The 15,405-nt window shown below is 40.3% G+C and overlaps 1 protein-coding gene across 1 annotated transcript in view; it reads left to right on the plus strand.

Moving 5' to 3' along the window:
• The window catches only part of RBM33 (RNA binding motif protein 33), a gene marked incomplete at its 3' end in the record, with an annotated part of 81,968 nt that extends 77,023 nt beyond the window's left edge, over positions 1-4,945 (plus strand). Inside the window, exons 16-17 of the mRNA XM_019474253.1 lie at positions 3,123-3,332; positions 4,757-4,945. Coding sequence (XP_019329798.1) covers positions 3,123-3,332; positions 4,757-4,945 — 399 coding nt within the window. The remainder of the gene's footprint in view (positions 1-3,122; positions 3,333-4,756) is intronic.
• Between the last annotated feature and the right edge of the window lie 10,460 nt (positions 4,946-15,405).

Here is a 15,405-nt window from a genome sequence, read left to right on the forward strand (position 1 = left end):
CCATCTTTTTTATAAGCCCCCTTTCAGTACTGATAGGCTGCAATAAGGTCTTCCCAAAGCCTTCTCTTCTCTAGGCTGAACAACCCCAGCTCTCTCAGCCTTTCTTCATAGGAGAGGTGTTCCATCCCCCTGATCATTTTCGTGGCCCTCTTCTGGACCCGCTCCAACAGGTCCGTGTCTTTCTTATGCTGAGGGCTCCAGAGCTGGACGCAGGACTCCAGGTGGGGTCTCCCCAGAGCAGAGTAGAGGGGCAGAATCCCCTCCCTCGACCTGCTGGCCACGCTGCTTTTGATGCAGCCCCAGGATACGATTGGCCTTCTGGGCTGCGAGCGCACATTGCTGGCTCATGTCCAGCTTTTCATCCACCAGTACCCCCAAGTCCTTCTCGGCAGGGGTGCTCTCAGTCCCTTCATCCCCCAGCCTGTATTGAGCAGTAGGATAGAGAAAGGGTTTGATCCAGTTGCTCTTTCTTCCTTCTTGTTGCAGGAACAAGTAGGCCTTGCTCCATTCCCTTTTCTTACCCTATGGACTTTCTTTATTGTTTTGTATAGGTTTTCTTATTTCTGAAATGTATTAATTAATTAAAAAGTCCGGAGATGTTTCTACCTTTTCGATTTTTGCAGGAGCATCATGCTAGCAGTGAAGCCCAAAGGTGGCATTTGAGACCCCAGCAGGGAACAAACCTGGTCAAATTTTTCATCAGTGTGAACCAATGTTGTGTGCCTATGCCTTTGACAATGTTAGAGTTGTGTGTTTAGTTTATACAGTTTTATTTGGTGATAATTGGGCTTGGTAGTTAAATATTAGGTGGTTGTTGGCCATCCTAGCCTTTTATGGGAAATGATTGTTTGCTTTTGAAGTTTCAGTAATGAGCATGTTCGATGTGTTTTGTACCTGAGGGCTTCACTCTCAGATGCTCTTCCTATGTGCTGGGATCGCTTTTTGGTTTGGAAAGAAATGGTTGCAAATATTTATGGTTGTTTTTCACAGCAGGCAGTTAGCAGAGATTAGATTTTAACTCCCAATTATTACATTTAAATTCCTCCTAGAATTTTTTTGTTCCTTTTAGTTTCATCATCTTCCAGCTGCTGTAGGGTTGAATAAAAGAAATTATCTGATCAGGGCATAGGGCTTATGGTGATGCTGATATTGGAACTAATACTAAAATAAGGAGGATTTAATGCTGGTTTCCTGGTAAGGTTTTGTTTGTGTGCATACATTTGGGTTTTTCAGGAGAGGAGGGGAGCTGTTGCTTTTATATTTTTGAGCAGTAATTGAAGAGAGAGACTCGGAAGGGAAAGCTTTTTAATTTCTCACTAGTTCCTGCTCTCAAAGGTTTATATAGAAAATTTTCTGTGAAGCCACGGAGCCATTCAGTTTAGCAGAGAAAAAAAGGTACGTGATTAGAAGTGGAAAAACTAGATGCAGTTTTCTATTGCTTTCTCACTTTGGACACTGTGGATGAAAGCCCTCAAGTGGGAAGAGCTTCAAGACTTTCCCTATGACAGATTGTGCTTTTGAAGTATAGGCGGTGCAAGGGGGTGATGAAGCTGATTTGTCTGGGATTTAAGTAGTTGAGGTCTTGAAGTTGTTGCCTGCATATACTCGATAATACAGAGGACTTGATTTAGGGGTGTGAACTGTGAACTAGTGAACTTGCAAACATGAGACTGTCCTACATATCACCTGTACCGGACTATTTCTCTTCAAATGATAGCGAAGAGACTTAGTAACCAGTCCTCAGTAGCTGTTTCTTTTGCTTTTGTTTAATCCTGGTAGAGAGGTAATGATTTTTATTCTCAATCAAGATAATCTCGCTCTTAGACTATAAAGCTATTCCTTCTGCAACCTTGTATTTTGTCTCCTTATCTGCAAGAAACGTGCCAGTTAGTATGAAACCCTCTGGTTTGTGACATATGTTACAGATGCAAAAGGAGTTTTGACTTGTGAATATTTAAGGAAAGGTGAAAAAACTCTATGTAAATAAAGATGCTTTCATAATTTTTTTTTTTTCCTTTAGACATGCTTCCTATTTGAGAGCTTTTGCAGGGTTACCTGAGGTTGGTTAGGGACTTAGATGAAGGCTTCCCCCTGCAGATACAATGTTCACTAGTATTTGAGTTCTAAGGTTGGAGTCCAGTCAAGGTATAGATACTGCAGTTGAAACCATGCAATAATATGATGTGCTTTATAGATGCAAAAGTACCTGATCTTTTGTCGGGCTCTGCTGTCTCTTGCTCCATGGGATGTTTTTCAGTGATTGATCTGATCTGGACAGCAGGACACAAAGTCAAGAATCACCTGTCTGTAGAAAAATCTGAACTGTTTGGGTAGAGGCAGTGGAAGGGAATAATTTGTCTCTTACTGATTTCAGCTTATGCTTTTATTGTGCTTGATTGCACTGTGAGATGTGGAAAGAGCTACATCGGATGAGAGGGGCACTGAGGTGGTGTTTCATTGTCATTGTGATTATAAATATCTATAGTAAGAGCTTTATATAACAAACAAACAAAAAAAAACTTTGGGTAAGAACTGTTCCAAGTATGGACAGTGTTTTAAGCAGTCTCCTTCCTCAAAGGCTGCTGGTATAGAAGTTGGCAGAATAAGTATGCGCTTCAAAATAAATACCAGTTTTTAACTAAAGAGAGGTTGGAGTTTTAAAGATGAGCAGAGTATTTGCGTGGTTCTTCCAGCCTTCACAGTTCTTTGCTCCTTCTTCTGCAATGTGTATGTCTCTCTTTTAAAAAAAAAAATAAAAAATAGTCATGAAAAAATAACGCACACCATAGTTCACATGTAACCCTGGAAGGAAGAATGATTTGGAAAGAGAAGTGAAAACGCCTTGCTGCTTTGTATATGAAAAGACATTATTGAACACTGTAATTATAATAAAGCCTGAACAAAATAAACTGTTCTTCAGATACCGTGGATTTATTTTAGGCTGAAGCACAATTTCCAGGCTGAGCCCTTGCACATGCTTGCCACGGCTGCTGGTTTGCTTTAGCAGGCAAACCGATGGGCATTTTCTGTGCGCTGAGCGAGCTGGATGTGGCAGGAGGTTGCTCAGGGCGAGGGTTTGCAGTGCCTGGACATTGAGCCGCCTGTTGTGTTGTTGATTTCAGCAGGGGGGAGAGGATGCTGGCTTTTTTCACCCAGAGGGCCAGCCCCAGCGGCCTCAACAACCCCTGGAGCCGAAACAGCAGCCAGTGCGGAAGGTCACATTGACAAAGGGAATGCAACAGCAGCAGCACCAACAGCAGCAGCAGGCACAGATCCATTCACCAGCTCCTCAAGGAGTCAAAAACATCCAGGGAATCCATCAACCTAAAAAGGTGATTTTTTAGATGCATATTGCTGCTAGAAGTTTTACTGTCTAGCTGTGTTGCTCTATTAATAACCAGCATTCTGTTTGTCAATTGCTAGCACAGGGCTGCATGACCCAGGAGATGCATAATTGCATATATAGCTTTTAATCTAGAGAGGCCTGTTTGTACCCAGCACAGACTGGAGATGCCTCCAGGTGGTTTCATCTGCTGACTTTCTGGCCAGCACAGTACTCCCCGGGGGAAATGCGTGCGTCCCAAAATAGCTACTGTAGGAGATGGTATCCAACATGCTTTCTGGCTTTAAAACCAAGAGTTGTTCTGAAGTTGTGCTTAAGCTTTTATTCCAGCAGTTTCCTGAATATGTAGGAGCACACAGTGACTGTTTCAGGATGCTCTTCGGTCGATCCTCAAAGTTGGTATTGCTCAATATAGTTGGTGATCTCGTAACTGAATGTTCGTACTGATCGTGCACTGGGAGGAGGCAGGGAGAGGATTCGGGTGGCACTGGTGTGTGCCTTCTCTGCATTTGCAAACTGGCACGCTCTCTGAAAATAGCTGGTATTTTGGCTTTTAAGTTATTTCTTGGTTTTGAACTGTTGGCTATAATCTTCCTGCTTCATGCAAGGATAAAGTTTCCTTGCTGATGGGGGTGTGTGTGAAAAGTTGTTACCTTCCATAGGCTTTCCAAGTAGGAATCAAGAAACCCTGTTGAGTGTTAACTCAATGTTAAGTGTTAACTCTGTTTAATGTTTGTTACTCTGTTTCATTGTTATTTTTCCTCTCTCCAACTGTTCAACCTTTAATTTACAAGAATTAAATCCACACATTTCCTGCTCCAGAGGATACTGTGGTGCCAGATCCTACAGGATTTGGGGGAAAGAAACTGAAAAAAATTGCTTTATTTACCATATGCGAGTACTCCATCCTGGTAACAGCCCAAGAGTTGGTAGCAGTAGATACTGGAGGCAGCTGAAGCAGTTCGCTGGTCTTGTGGGTACATTAAATTTACCTGTGGGTTGAGAAGAGAAAAAGGAGAGGGATCACTGGTTGGTTTTTGGCCAGACTCAAAATACAGGAGCTGAATCCATGCTGCTAATGTGATCAGTGTTGAAAACTAGGTTAGAGATTTTGGTCTGAGACCCTCCACTGTTTGGTCGATCCGTGCTAAAGCTGAGGCTTTTAGCCTCAATGCAGTATCTATAACTCAATATATAACTTGCTATCCTTCTAAAAGAGGTTTGTGTATGCAGTGGATGAATATGTTAATAAGTGGCCTTTCAAATCAGCAAACAGCAGCAAGCTGTTTTAAATCAATGCGTACTTTAATCAAGTCTTTAAGTAAATCTCCAACTTTTGTATCATCTGTCAAATGCAATGAGCAGAAGCACTAGGTAAGTAAATCAAAATACTGTTACTTTTGTTGTTGGCAGGTCATTATGCACGGCAGAGGCAGAGGAGTAGCAGGCCAGATGGGCCGAGGACGCTTGATGCCAAATAAACAGAACCTGCGAGTGGTGGAGTGCAAACCTCAGCCCTGTATTGTGTCAGTTGAAGGGCTTTCTTCATCAACTACTGATGTCCAACTGAAAAACCTGCTGATGTCAGTGGGACCCATTCAGGTAGGTCAACCTCAGTTTATCATTTTTGTGCCAAAAGGCTTTCATTCCAGAAAGCTCAATTAATTCCCTGACACTAAATACAATGTATGTTTATTGGTAATTTATGTTTGAAGGCACCCCCACCCACGCACGCTACACCTGGTAGCAGACACAAGCACGTGATGATATTGCGGCATGGGAGGTATGGTAGGATTTTGCTAACCATCACGTTCCTGCTGCAAAAGTGTCTCCTTCATTTTGGAGTTCTTGTACTATGTGTGCTATTTTCTTAGACCACACAAGCATGTCCATTCTGTGAGGTTGTTTAAGCCAAATGATCATATCAAAGCAAATGTATTTTTGGCTGCTGTCCTTGGTTTTATTGTTGATTTGCACCTACCCTCTTTTTTTGACCTTTACCTATTCCTGTCATTGCAGTCCTGGGGTAAGAGCACTTAATGACCACTACTCAGTGGAGATTTTGTGCCATGTAGCACCATTTACCTTTTCAGATGAAAACAGTCTCCTTTTGAAGGATTTTCTTTATCTTTTTTTTTTTTTTTTTTTTTTTAGAAAGTTCTCTTTAGGAGGGGCCTGTGAGCAAGGTTATAACTAACATGCACACACTGAAGCTTCTGTTGTAAACTGCCTCCTGGAACTGATGTATCAGTTAAACTGACTTTAGGAAAACAGGAGGTTTTCAAAGCACTGAAGGGCTTAGGAGGCCCTGTCTGACTTACAGTTAGTACCTTTGAAAATACCAGTCAATGAATAATGAAACATACCGATTAGGAGAATTTTTTCCTTCATTTTTTTCAGCTTTGGGTGCTCCTTTTGACAGGATCAATGTTTTCTGACAGATGCAATGCATGAATTGGAACTATTCTGTGAGAATTCTTTGGGATCATCTCTCTGTTGCAAAACACACTGCCCTCCTAAAGATGTACACTCTGCCTCAATTCTTCCCAGTTTAGTAAATGGAATAATGCTGAATTATTTACATGGTCAATTCAGAGAGGTTTAATTTGTTTGTGAAAGCAAAAATACTCTCACAAAATACTTTGTCCCTTCATGTTCTGTAGTACTCTAGGAAATTATTCATACAGTTCCAAAGCACATTTATTCAGTGTTTACTTGCTAAATCTTGCATGAGAATATTAGAAGATTAATAGAAACCCTGCTAGGAAATACTCACAGTTGAGAGAAGTTATTGAGAATGTGCTAAAAAATTTATTCAGTCCTTGCTGTTTCATAGCAAACTCCAAACTCTGGTCTCTTAATTCAATATCACAGACCAATTTAGAAGGGTGTGCTTATAGGAAAAAATTGATAACTAATTTTCCAGTGGGATTTGATACATCCCTGTGCCCTACAGAACTTGCATTCTTGCAGCAGCATCAGCTGTACCTTTGGAAATTACGGTTTCTAAATCATCGTCTATTTTCACCTGATCAGAGATCTAGAAGTCGTACTTGAAAGAGATGCTTGAATTTAGCTAACGATGCAGAAGGTTTTTGTGGTAATTCTGCACTTGAATTTCAAATCTGACTTGTAGAAGGCTAGAAGTTTCCTGGCTTGTTTGAGACTGATGTTTCACAAGTGTGGATAGCGAGATATGCAGGGGAGAAGTGATCCTTTTGTAGGAAGAATATGAGACTGGGACCACCGTATGCGATATTTATCTCTCTTTGGTTTGGGGGTTTTTTTTATGGTACCGTGATGTACCACAGAAGTGTGGTACCACACACCAAATGAGGAAGAGGCAGCAGCAATTTTAAGTGCCTTGTGAGGCAAGAACTGAAAACAAAATGTTTGAAAATCTGTGTTGTCCCTGTTCACAGTAATCACTTCTATACAGATGGTGCTGGATTTTGAAAGAGGTCAAAATCCTGGAGTGCACGAGTGGATTTTCTTGTGGCTGTAAGTTAATGTTTTCACTAGTGTTTGTGCTCAGTGCTGTACAAATTCCCCTGCAACTGGAAGTGGTCGGGAGGCTGTGACAGAGAAGGGGTACTCTACTTGGTTATTTCCTCATTCTTCCTTGAAAATGCGTTTCGTATAAGTGACTTGCAATGAGAAGTGCAGAAGTGAGCCACTGAAGAGAGCCAAGCAGTGAATGGAAGGGTTCCTTGCCAGGTGGGCTTTGGGGATTTCACGCATGAGGACAATAACGGAGAAGCAAGGACAGGTAATGGCCATGACCAGAGCAAAGAGATCTCGGGTAGTGCAGAGCTCTGATCTTCTAAGATGAAGTGTTGCAGCTTGATGAACTGAAATAGGAGGGATTTGGGGAGATGCCTGTTGTGAGCAAACAGCAAGGTGAGAAATTCTAGCTGCTTTTTTAGAAATTAAGCAAGATGCCTAGATTTTTAGGTGATTCAGATGGAGTTCAAGAGACAGTGAGAGGAAGGGAAGGTGAGTCAGTTGTAGCTGACTCCATCTTTAAGATGTGGTATATCCTGTCTTTAGCTGTTGAGTATATTCAGCAAAACTTTCCTTAATGAGCTGAACTCTGAGACATTAGTTTCTTGAATTGTATTTATCGTGGGGGGTAGAGGATATGTGTCAAACTCATGCTTATTTTTCGCAATTGTAAAAGACCTTTCAAATCTGAATCAGAACTTAAGAAGTTATTTCCCTGCCTGGATGGTGTCTCGAAATGACACATGCTGATTATCCAACACCAAATTCCTGGTTTAAGGTGAAGATTCCCAAACTGTAGGACATAGGCCTCTAATGGTAAGCAAGCATCTTGCTTCAAAGGGATGTGCAAACGCAGCTGATAAATCTGAATATTGCCTCTTGTGAATCAATCTCTGCTGCAGTCAAGACATGAACTTGGGAATGACAGCACTGAGGCATAGCTCAGAAGAAATACTTCCCAATGATCTCTCTGCTCTTTGACAAGAATAGGTCACGAGCATTTGTCCCACCTGGTACAGGAACTCTGCTTAATCTGCACCTTCCATACTGGTGCATCTGTAGAGCAATTGATCCCACACCAGCTCCTGTTTTCAAATATATAGTTTAGCTCCTGATTTTGTTGCAGTATGCATATCCTACATGTGTTTTCTCAGTCTTGGACAGAGAATCTTCGCTGGCATAACAGAAAGTTTTAGCGTATTTATGGAAAAAGTCTATAGTTTATCAACAGGGTGAATTGGGGAGGAAGAGATTACTTTGTTTTTCTGGGTACAAAAGGGTTGGATTTTTATTTTTAGTTTTTTTATATCAGTATCACTATCAAGGTACAACTACCTTGCACGAACCTTGGGAAGGGAAGTTGAAAATTTCCCTCAATTTGATATCCAGTGCTCCTAGCTTTACCATCAGCTTGCATTGAGGTGATGGTTCTGTGAGTCAGGGTTTGGGAATAGCTGGGCATGCATAAGAGAAGGTGAGGGAGATTTTTACGGTTGAAGTTGGAAACTTACCATTTTTTCCCTTCCGTACACTAGAAATGGAGAAAATTCTTTTCCCGTGTATGAGCTTTGAAATACCCTCTGTTGCCTAATCACTGAAGACTCTTCAATTCTCATCCTTGCTTCATTAAAGCTGTTCTGTTATTAACATAGGAGGAAAAAAAATACCATTAAGATTCTCAAGATACTGAATAGAAGAAAATCTGTGGGGCTCCAGGAACAGCCCCTTAGTCGTAGCTGCGTTTTACAACTCAAACACATTTAAATTAGCAGGAAAAGTACTTCCTTTCAACATACGGTTTGCTGTCAGACTCTTTCTGGAGTGGATAAGCTTTCAGGTACAAATAATATAGCTGCAATAAAATCTGAGTGCTGAATCTAAAATAATTACATACTATAAATAAAATTATGCATTTCGAAGTGTTGGAAAGTGCAGAGGATTTCTGAGCACACCACCAAAATAGAGCCTCCTGGGGACCGCGCTGGAGCAGTGACAATCCGTACACATCCATCCAGAACCACTTGCTAAAGTAGATTACTAATAAGTTGCAAAGGTCATGAAAAACCCAGTGTGGTTTTTTTGGTGCTCTTGAATCCGGGTTTAATGTCTGTACTGTCTAAAGAGATTTATGTTCAGCTAGTTATTGCCACCTTCAGATATTTTTTTTTTTTTAGGGTGGTGGCAGGTAGAGGGGATCATTTGCTAGATCTCCAGATAACTTGACCACTGAGTGATCGTTCTGTGGTGGTGTTCCATCATCATCTTTAATCATATTTTCTTACATCAAATGGTTGCAAACATAAAACATCAGTGCAAAATCTCAGTATTGCTTTGTGAAGACTTAAGATCATAAATTCTGATGTTAAAAAAAAGGGGGGGGGGGGGAGAAAATCTCAAAAAAAACTCCACTGTTGTATATCAGAGGTGATGAGTGCTGCGATTGTAGGTGTATTTTGAGTAGTTCTACAAATACGCATTTTACTCTGATAACGCAGTCCTTTCTTTTCTGGTCTCAGAAGGGAAATATAATTGCCATGTTGATGTGCTTCTCTTCACTTCCTTAGAGTGACAGTGCTACCTAGTGCTCAGTTAGGGTAAAGGCAGCTATCTGCACTGACACTGTATTCAAAATCGACATTTATTTTTAGTTTAAAGGCTTATCAGTGCCAATGATGAGCGTGCCCAGAACATGCGTGCTCCTCCAGGATCAGCAGGGCGGTTCTCCGTGTGACATGGCAGACAAAGCGCGCAGGGCTGGTGTGGTGACCTGTGTAGTCTTCCTACCTGTAAAAACATTTTCAGCCAAGAGTTTTTGCCAGCTCCATCGACTGTGGGAGAAGACATGGGCAGTCCGGCTCCATCCTTGGGGCTGGGGGAAGAGAAGAGCAGCTCTGTAATGAGCCTGTCCAGTTCAGCCCTGCTGTGGAGCAGTATGTGAGCTAGAGACGCCCATCTCAATGATAGGAGAAGATCCCTTCTTCTCATCTTGCATATGGAGATGGAAAGCTGAGCACTTGTAAAGGCGGATAGTAGGAAGTCAAAGGTGGCAGAAGAGCAGGAAGGAGGGACAGAAGGTGGAAGAGATCAGTTGCCAACAGCTGAGGATGAAATAAATACGTTCTGTCCCAGCCTCTATTCCTGTTGGTAATGGCTAGGAAGTGCTGCTCCCAGGAAAGATGCTTCAGGTGTCAGGAGACTGTGACGATAATAAAAATCTGTCTGCATTTATTGATGGGAGGGAAGAATAAATAGAATCCGATCTTTCTTTTTAGAAAGTGCCTGCTGTGCTGCTATTCGACTTGTTGCAGAGCAGGTTGGATCACACACTGGAGATGATGTTGGTTAGGAAAGTTTACACTTTCCTTTTGCATAGACCCTTTTTTAGCAGTTTCGTATGGACTGCCACTCCTAGTCCCAAACTCACTGATGAACTGAATGTACAGTCTATTAGGTAATCCATTTGCTTCAGTGAAAGAAATTAAGTAAAGGAGGAAACCTTTATTTCCCGTGTGTCTCCTATAATTGAAATGAGTGCTTGCTCCAGTCTCACTCTTGCCTGCTTGGTTTCATCTCCCAATGCTCTGTTACCTCCCTTTTAACTTCTTCCTCTCTGTGTAACCTCTGAGAGTTTTGGTGTCAAAGATGTTTGCTTTCTGCCAGAGATCTCTTGCTTTCTACTCATGGATGTCCTGCTGCTTGTCTCAAGGCTCTTTGTTTTGCAGTGAAGTTTAGCTAGAGATTATTGTGCTATTATTATCATACAGGCTATTTCAATATTATTTTCACTGATACTGTAAAAGTGTAGATTTAATTACAGACCGTGTGTAAAGGAGAAATTTGAGGGCAGTGTAGGTCTGCAGGCTTAAAGAAACGTCTGCAGAGGGAATGGTCCTTTTATGATATTCGTGCTTTAGTCACTGGTAATAGTTCAGTTGCAGAAAAAGCCAGAGCTGCTGATTTTTTTTAAGTTGGTGAATTAAATAGGGTGTTTTAAAACAGTTGTAGGCGAACTCTCAATCAAAAGCATGAGTGATCATGAAATATTGGTTTTATTGCATATTTCATTCAACACAAGATCTACATCTTCCCACAGCAGTGCCTAAGGAGGCAGAAAAAGGAGATAATCAAGATCAGTATGAGCTCTATGCTACCTAAATCCTTTCCATATAAAATACTGCTGCTCAGCCTAAACCATTTTTTTTATTTTTAATGCTGGGAATGTGTCAGAAGGTAATCTCTCTTCTCCAGAGTCAAATGGGAACATGCCCAGAATATCTGATCTCAGGTTGATCTCGGGAAGTGCTGTACGGTAGATCTGTACGCCCGAATCCATAAAGTAAGCAGTCATTTGAAATCCCCTGGAAGCTATTGTGTGTATTGTCAATCCTTTACACCTGAGCAGATCCAGGAAGGGGTTTTCATCCTCTGGTGAGCGTCTGACTTGGTCAACTTTAAGAGAAGATGTGAATGAAGTTGTTTTCTCAGAGCTGTGGCATTTGGAAGGATTGTGATATTTCAGTTTAGGAATTCACGATAGAAGGAGATTCTAGTGGGGCACAGTGTGGCAACAGGGAAACCTCCTGCGGAGGAAACGTGACTGTCCTCCCGTTAAATGGGAAGTCAAGTGATGCTTGGTAGAACCAGCTCGTCTCCAGAGGCAGTGCTGCATGGCTGGCCATTCCCTGCCTCCCCTGACCAGCCTTTCAAAATCAGTAGGTAACTGGATAATACTAAATTCAGATCAAATTCCTTATGAGGCATGGTACTTTGGGAAAGATAGACTCACATGTTTATCATTCTAACGGAGATTGTAAGACTAAGGATTACTTTAGTATTACGTGTTCTTTGAAAATGAGAGGACAGCTGTCATTAGTACTATATGAAGACCTGTCCAATGCTCTTAGCTTATTTTTGATACTACCTCAGGTCTAAAACCAACACACAGAATTACTTTTTCAGAAACGCTGTTAATCTGTGGTACTTACTGTATCTGACCATTATTGAAAGGATTTAACATAGATTCGAATGTGTCTGTGTCTAACATATAGTTATGCATTTAGTAGGGTATTACTCAAGCCTTAAAGTATAAACCAGAAGGATTTTGTAAGGAAAAAAAACAACTTACCACCAACAGTATGCAAGACATTTGTGTTATGGTACTCAGTTGTCAGCCATAGCGCTAGCTGTTAAGGACTTGAACCTGGAACCAGTCACTGGCACGGTCGCCTATAGCAATCCTTGTGGCATTTTTGGAAATGCGGTGTTCCAGGAGGGTTAGCACTTGTCATGAAGGACTGATATTTTTGCAGAGACTTGCTGTAGGTCCATTTGTCTTCGTTGGTTCAAATGATGGGCAAAACCTTTTCTGAGCAAACTAGAATTTTGTAAATCTTGCCCATATTAAAGATTGTCAAGCAGAAGTATTTTCATCAGGGTTAAAAATTGTTGTGCTTCCTACTAATTGTCACACACTGAGGATCCCCCCCCCCCGATCTGTGTTTTTTCTCACCTTACTTTGGCAATGATCTTCCCAGCTTCTTGCTGTTATAGTCGGCTCTTGCTTCAAGGCTTCTCATATGGTGATTTGTAGGAGAGACATCTATAATTTCATGCTTCACATGGAAGTTTTAGCAGCCATTGAGGTCGGTAGTCCAAAAATAAGACTTAACTGCTTCCTTTAAAATCATGTAGTGTCTCTTCATGATATTAGGTATTAACTAAAAAAAGCCTCATCTCTGAACATGTAGTAATTTCAAATAAATGTCATTAACTTCAAAAGTAAACAAGGTCAATAGACAAAAATGTACAAATACTACATTAGTTGATTTAGTTATATAGAGAATCATGCAAGAAGAGCTTTTGTTCAGTGAAACTTTTGTTTAACTTGTTATAACATCTTCTCCAGAAGTAGTTAAGCAGTATGGAAAGAAATCACGAAAGTTTAAATCTATCCTGATGTACAGTATTGTGTTGGAAATACAAGTTAGATATATTGTGGGGAAACAAAAATAATACTGAAAACATTATAGATGAGCATCTATTTTTGTGCAAGCTCTACGATAGCTAATGCAGTACTTGAGGTTTTACTTCAAAAATGAAAGGTGAATGCTTGCACATGTATGGGTTTTTACATTAATGAAATACATTAGACAGTGGTACCAATAATTCTGGAAACTTACTAAAGTATTCTTTACAAGTAAGCTGACTAATACAGTGGATAGTCTGATTGGTGAAAGAGCATGATTAAAAATAATAGCTTTCTAGGAGGTTATTTCAAGATCACCTTGTAGTGAATGTGCGAGCACTCAAACTATCGGAGAATGTTATGGATGCTAGAAATACTGAATGTTATCACTGAAAAAAATGGCTGCCAAATTATTCAAAAAAGGTGAAAAAATTTAAGTGTGTTAAACTAGCAAGGTAGCATGATTAAGATATGCAAAATCAATTAATTTTGTATATATTTTCCTAGCACGTGTATTTGGAATCAACAAAAGCAGAAGCTGGTGAAGTAAGTCTTTAAGATAATACCTTGAACAACATTTTGAGCTAATAAAATTCCACAGGTTACACAAAAAAATGTTTTCTTCAGACTGTCACTGTTAACATCATCTAAATGCAGGATCAGCTCTAAACTGCATATGGTCCCGAATTCAAGGGGACAGAAATAATCCAGTAGGATGAGTATGCAGTTATTTAACTTCAGGTTTCCACTGACGTGGAACACTAGTTTGTATGCCCGGCCGATCACCCGTCTGCTCAGGGGGGGATAGCAGCAGCTCAGGACCTACACACTCTGGCAAAATCATACCTACTTGTTCTGTGCCTGGCAATCAATGTTGTTAAGCATAAAACTTGGGGTTTAAATAGTAATGCAAGTAAGTAGATACTGTCCCAAAATCAGAACATAAATTTTCAAGAGATCTTTGTTAGCAGGATGAATAATGTTCATACTTGCAAGGCATGATAGACGAGGATTTGTTTGAAAACACAATGTAGATCACGATTTATGTTGAGATATTAAAAGTCTTTGTCAGCAAAGATATTTGCGGTGGTATATCAGGCCATGGTGGTCATATTGTCAAACTTAGTTTAGTAATTGTCTTTTTCTTCTTGTTACAAGTGGAGGCTGAGAATTTGTATTAAAACCATTTGAATTAAAATGTTTTGGACAGTTTCCAACTGGAGAAGTATCGTTTGTGTAGCATTAGTTTATCCTTTTGTTTTGCAGTCCTTAATTCTCTCTCTTGTTAAAGCATGGGCATGTGTAACTGCTGAGAAGTTGAGAAGACCCTGATGCTAGAAGTTACTGCCTTGCGCCTGGGCTGTGTAACGGGTGATGTTTAGGCAGTTCAGTGAAGGATCAGATGGATTGGCTTTTTGTTTCCACTGTTGTCTGTATTGACAAGTGAAATTAAATCTGGTAAAGATGTTTTTCAATGGACTTACCCAAGAATTGATGCCTTGTGTTGCCAAAGCAATTGAGTATTAAAATTAAAATATATTTAGTGTTTTGATTGCATTTTTTTTGTTTTGGAAAATAAGGCGGTAAGAACAGGCTGTGACATAATATCCAAACTAGTCAGTCAATTAACTTTATTAATTCATATGAAAGTATAAATAAGTTGTCTGTAAGATTTAGATACTTTGCCTAATTTCGCTAATAAGTCTGCACTATACCAGAATGTCTTCCTTTAGTCAATTTTTGTATATGCTAATTGCCGAGCAGCTTCTTAATAATTTATCACTATTGGTGTATAAACTGCAAAACCACATTTTCCTTTTGTGCATCTCAAGAATATTAATACAATAATAGCTCAATTATTGTGGAAAAAGTCACTAAATGCAGCTTCTCCAATTGATCACAACAGGGGTCTGGAGCATAAAGCATTGGGAGAAGCTCCTGTGGTAGTTGAGCAAGACCTGACGTTGTTGTGAGGATCAGTTGTCTGCAGGAGGGCTGGAAATGGTTCAGGAGAGGGGAGAGAACCAGGTGACAGCAGGACGTGCAGGGTACAGCCAAAGGGATGTATCTCTGGGGTTCTTTTCCCACTCCTCTTGTCCCACTGTTCTCTGAAATATTTGTCCTTCCAGTGATTCAAACAGGTTTTTCTCATATTAAAAGTTTCAAGTTCTTTGAAAGGAACAAAAGAGCCAGATTTACTTCTCTTGATTTCTTTTTTTTTAATTGCAATTCAGAGATTTTTTTTTAACTCTTACAAGTCTCCTGTTTCTGAATCTCATTATTTAATGGCTGTGATTAATTCTTAGTCTTCAAAACTTAGTCCTTAGTACTAGGACTTACTTAGTCTTTAGTCCTTTTCTAGCCAGAAAAGTGGTGTCAAAAGAATGTGTATTAGATACAGTTGTATAAATCATAATAAAGAGACATCAGTCAGGGAGGAGAACACAAACTTCAGCACCTCCTTCACCCACTCCAGCAGATAACCTCCAGGAGAACTGAGTTTTGTTCAAGGTCTTTTATTGGTGCTTTGTTCAGTGTGACTGTATTCTTGTCGGTAAAATGTGCTTTAACCCAATTAAAAATAAAAAAAAAA

This window comes from Aptenodytes forsteri, unplaced genomic scaffold (assembly GCF_000699145.1).
Source record: "Aptenodytes forsteri isolate BGI_AS27 unplaced genomic scaffold, ASM69914v1 Scaffold296, whole genome shotgun sequence".
Taxonomy (NCBI): Eukaryota; Metazoa; Chordata; class Aves; order Sphenisciformes; family Spheniscidae; genus Aptenodytes; species Aptenodytes forsteri.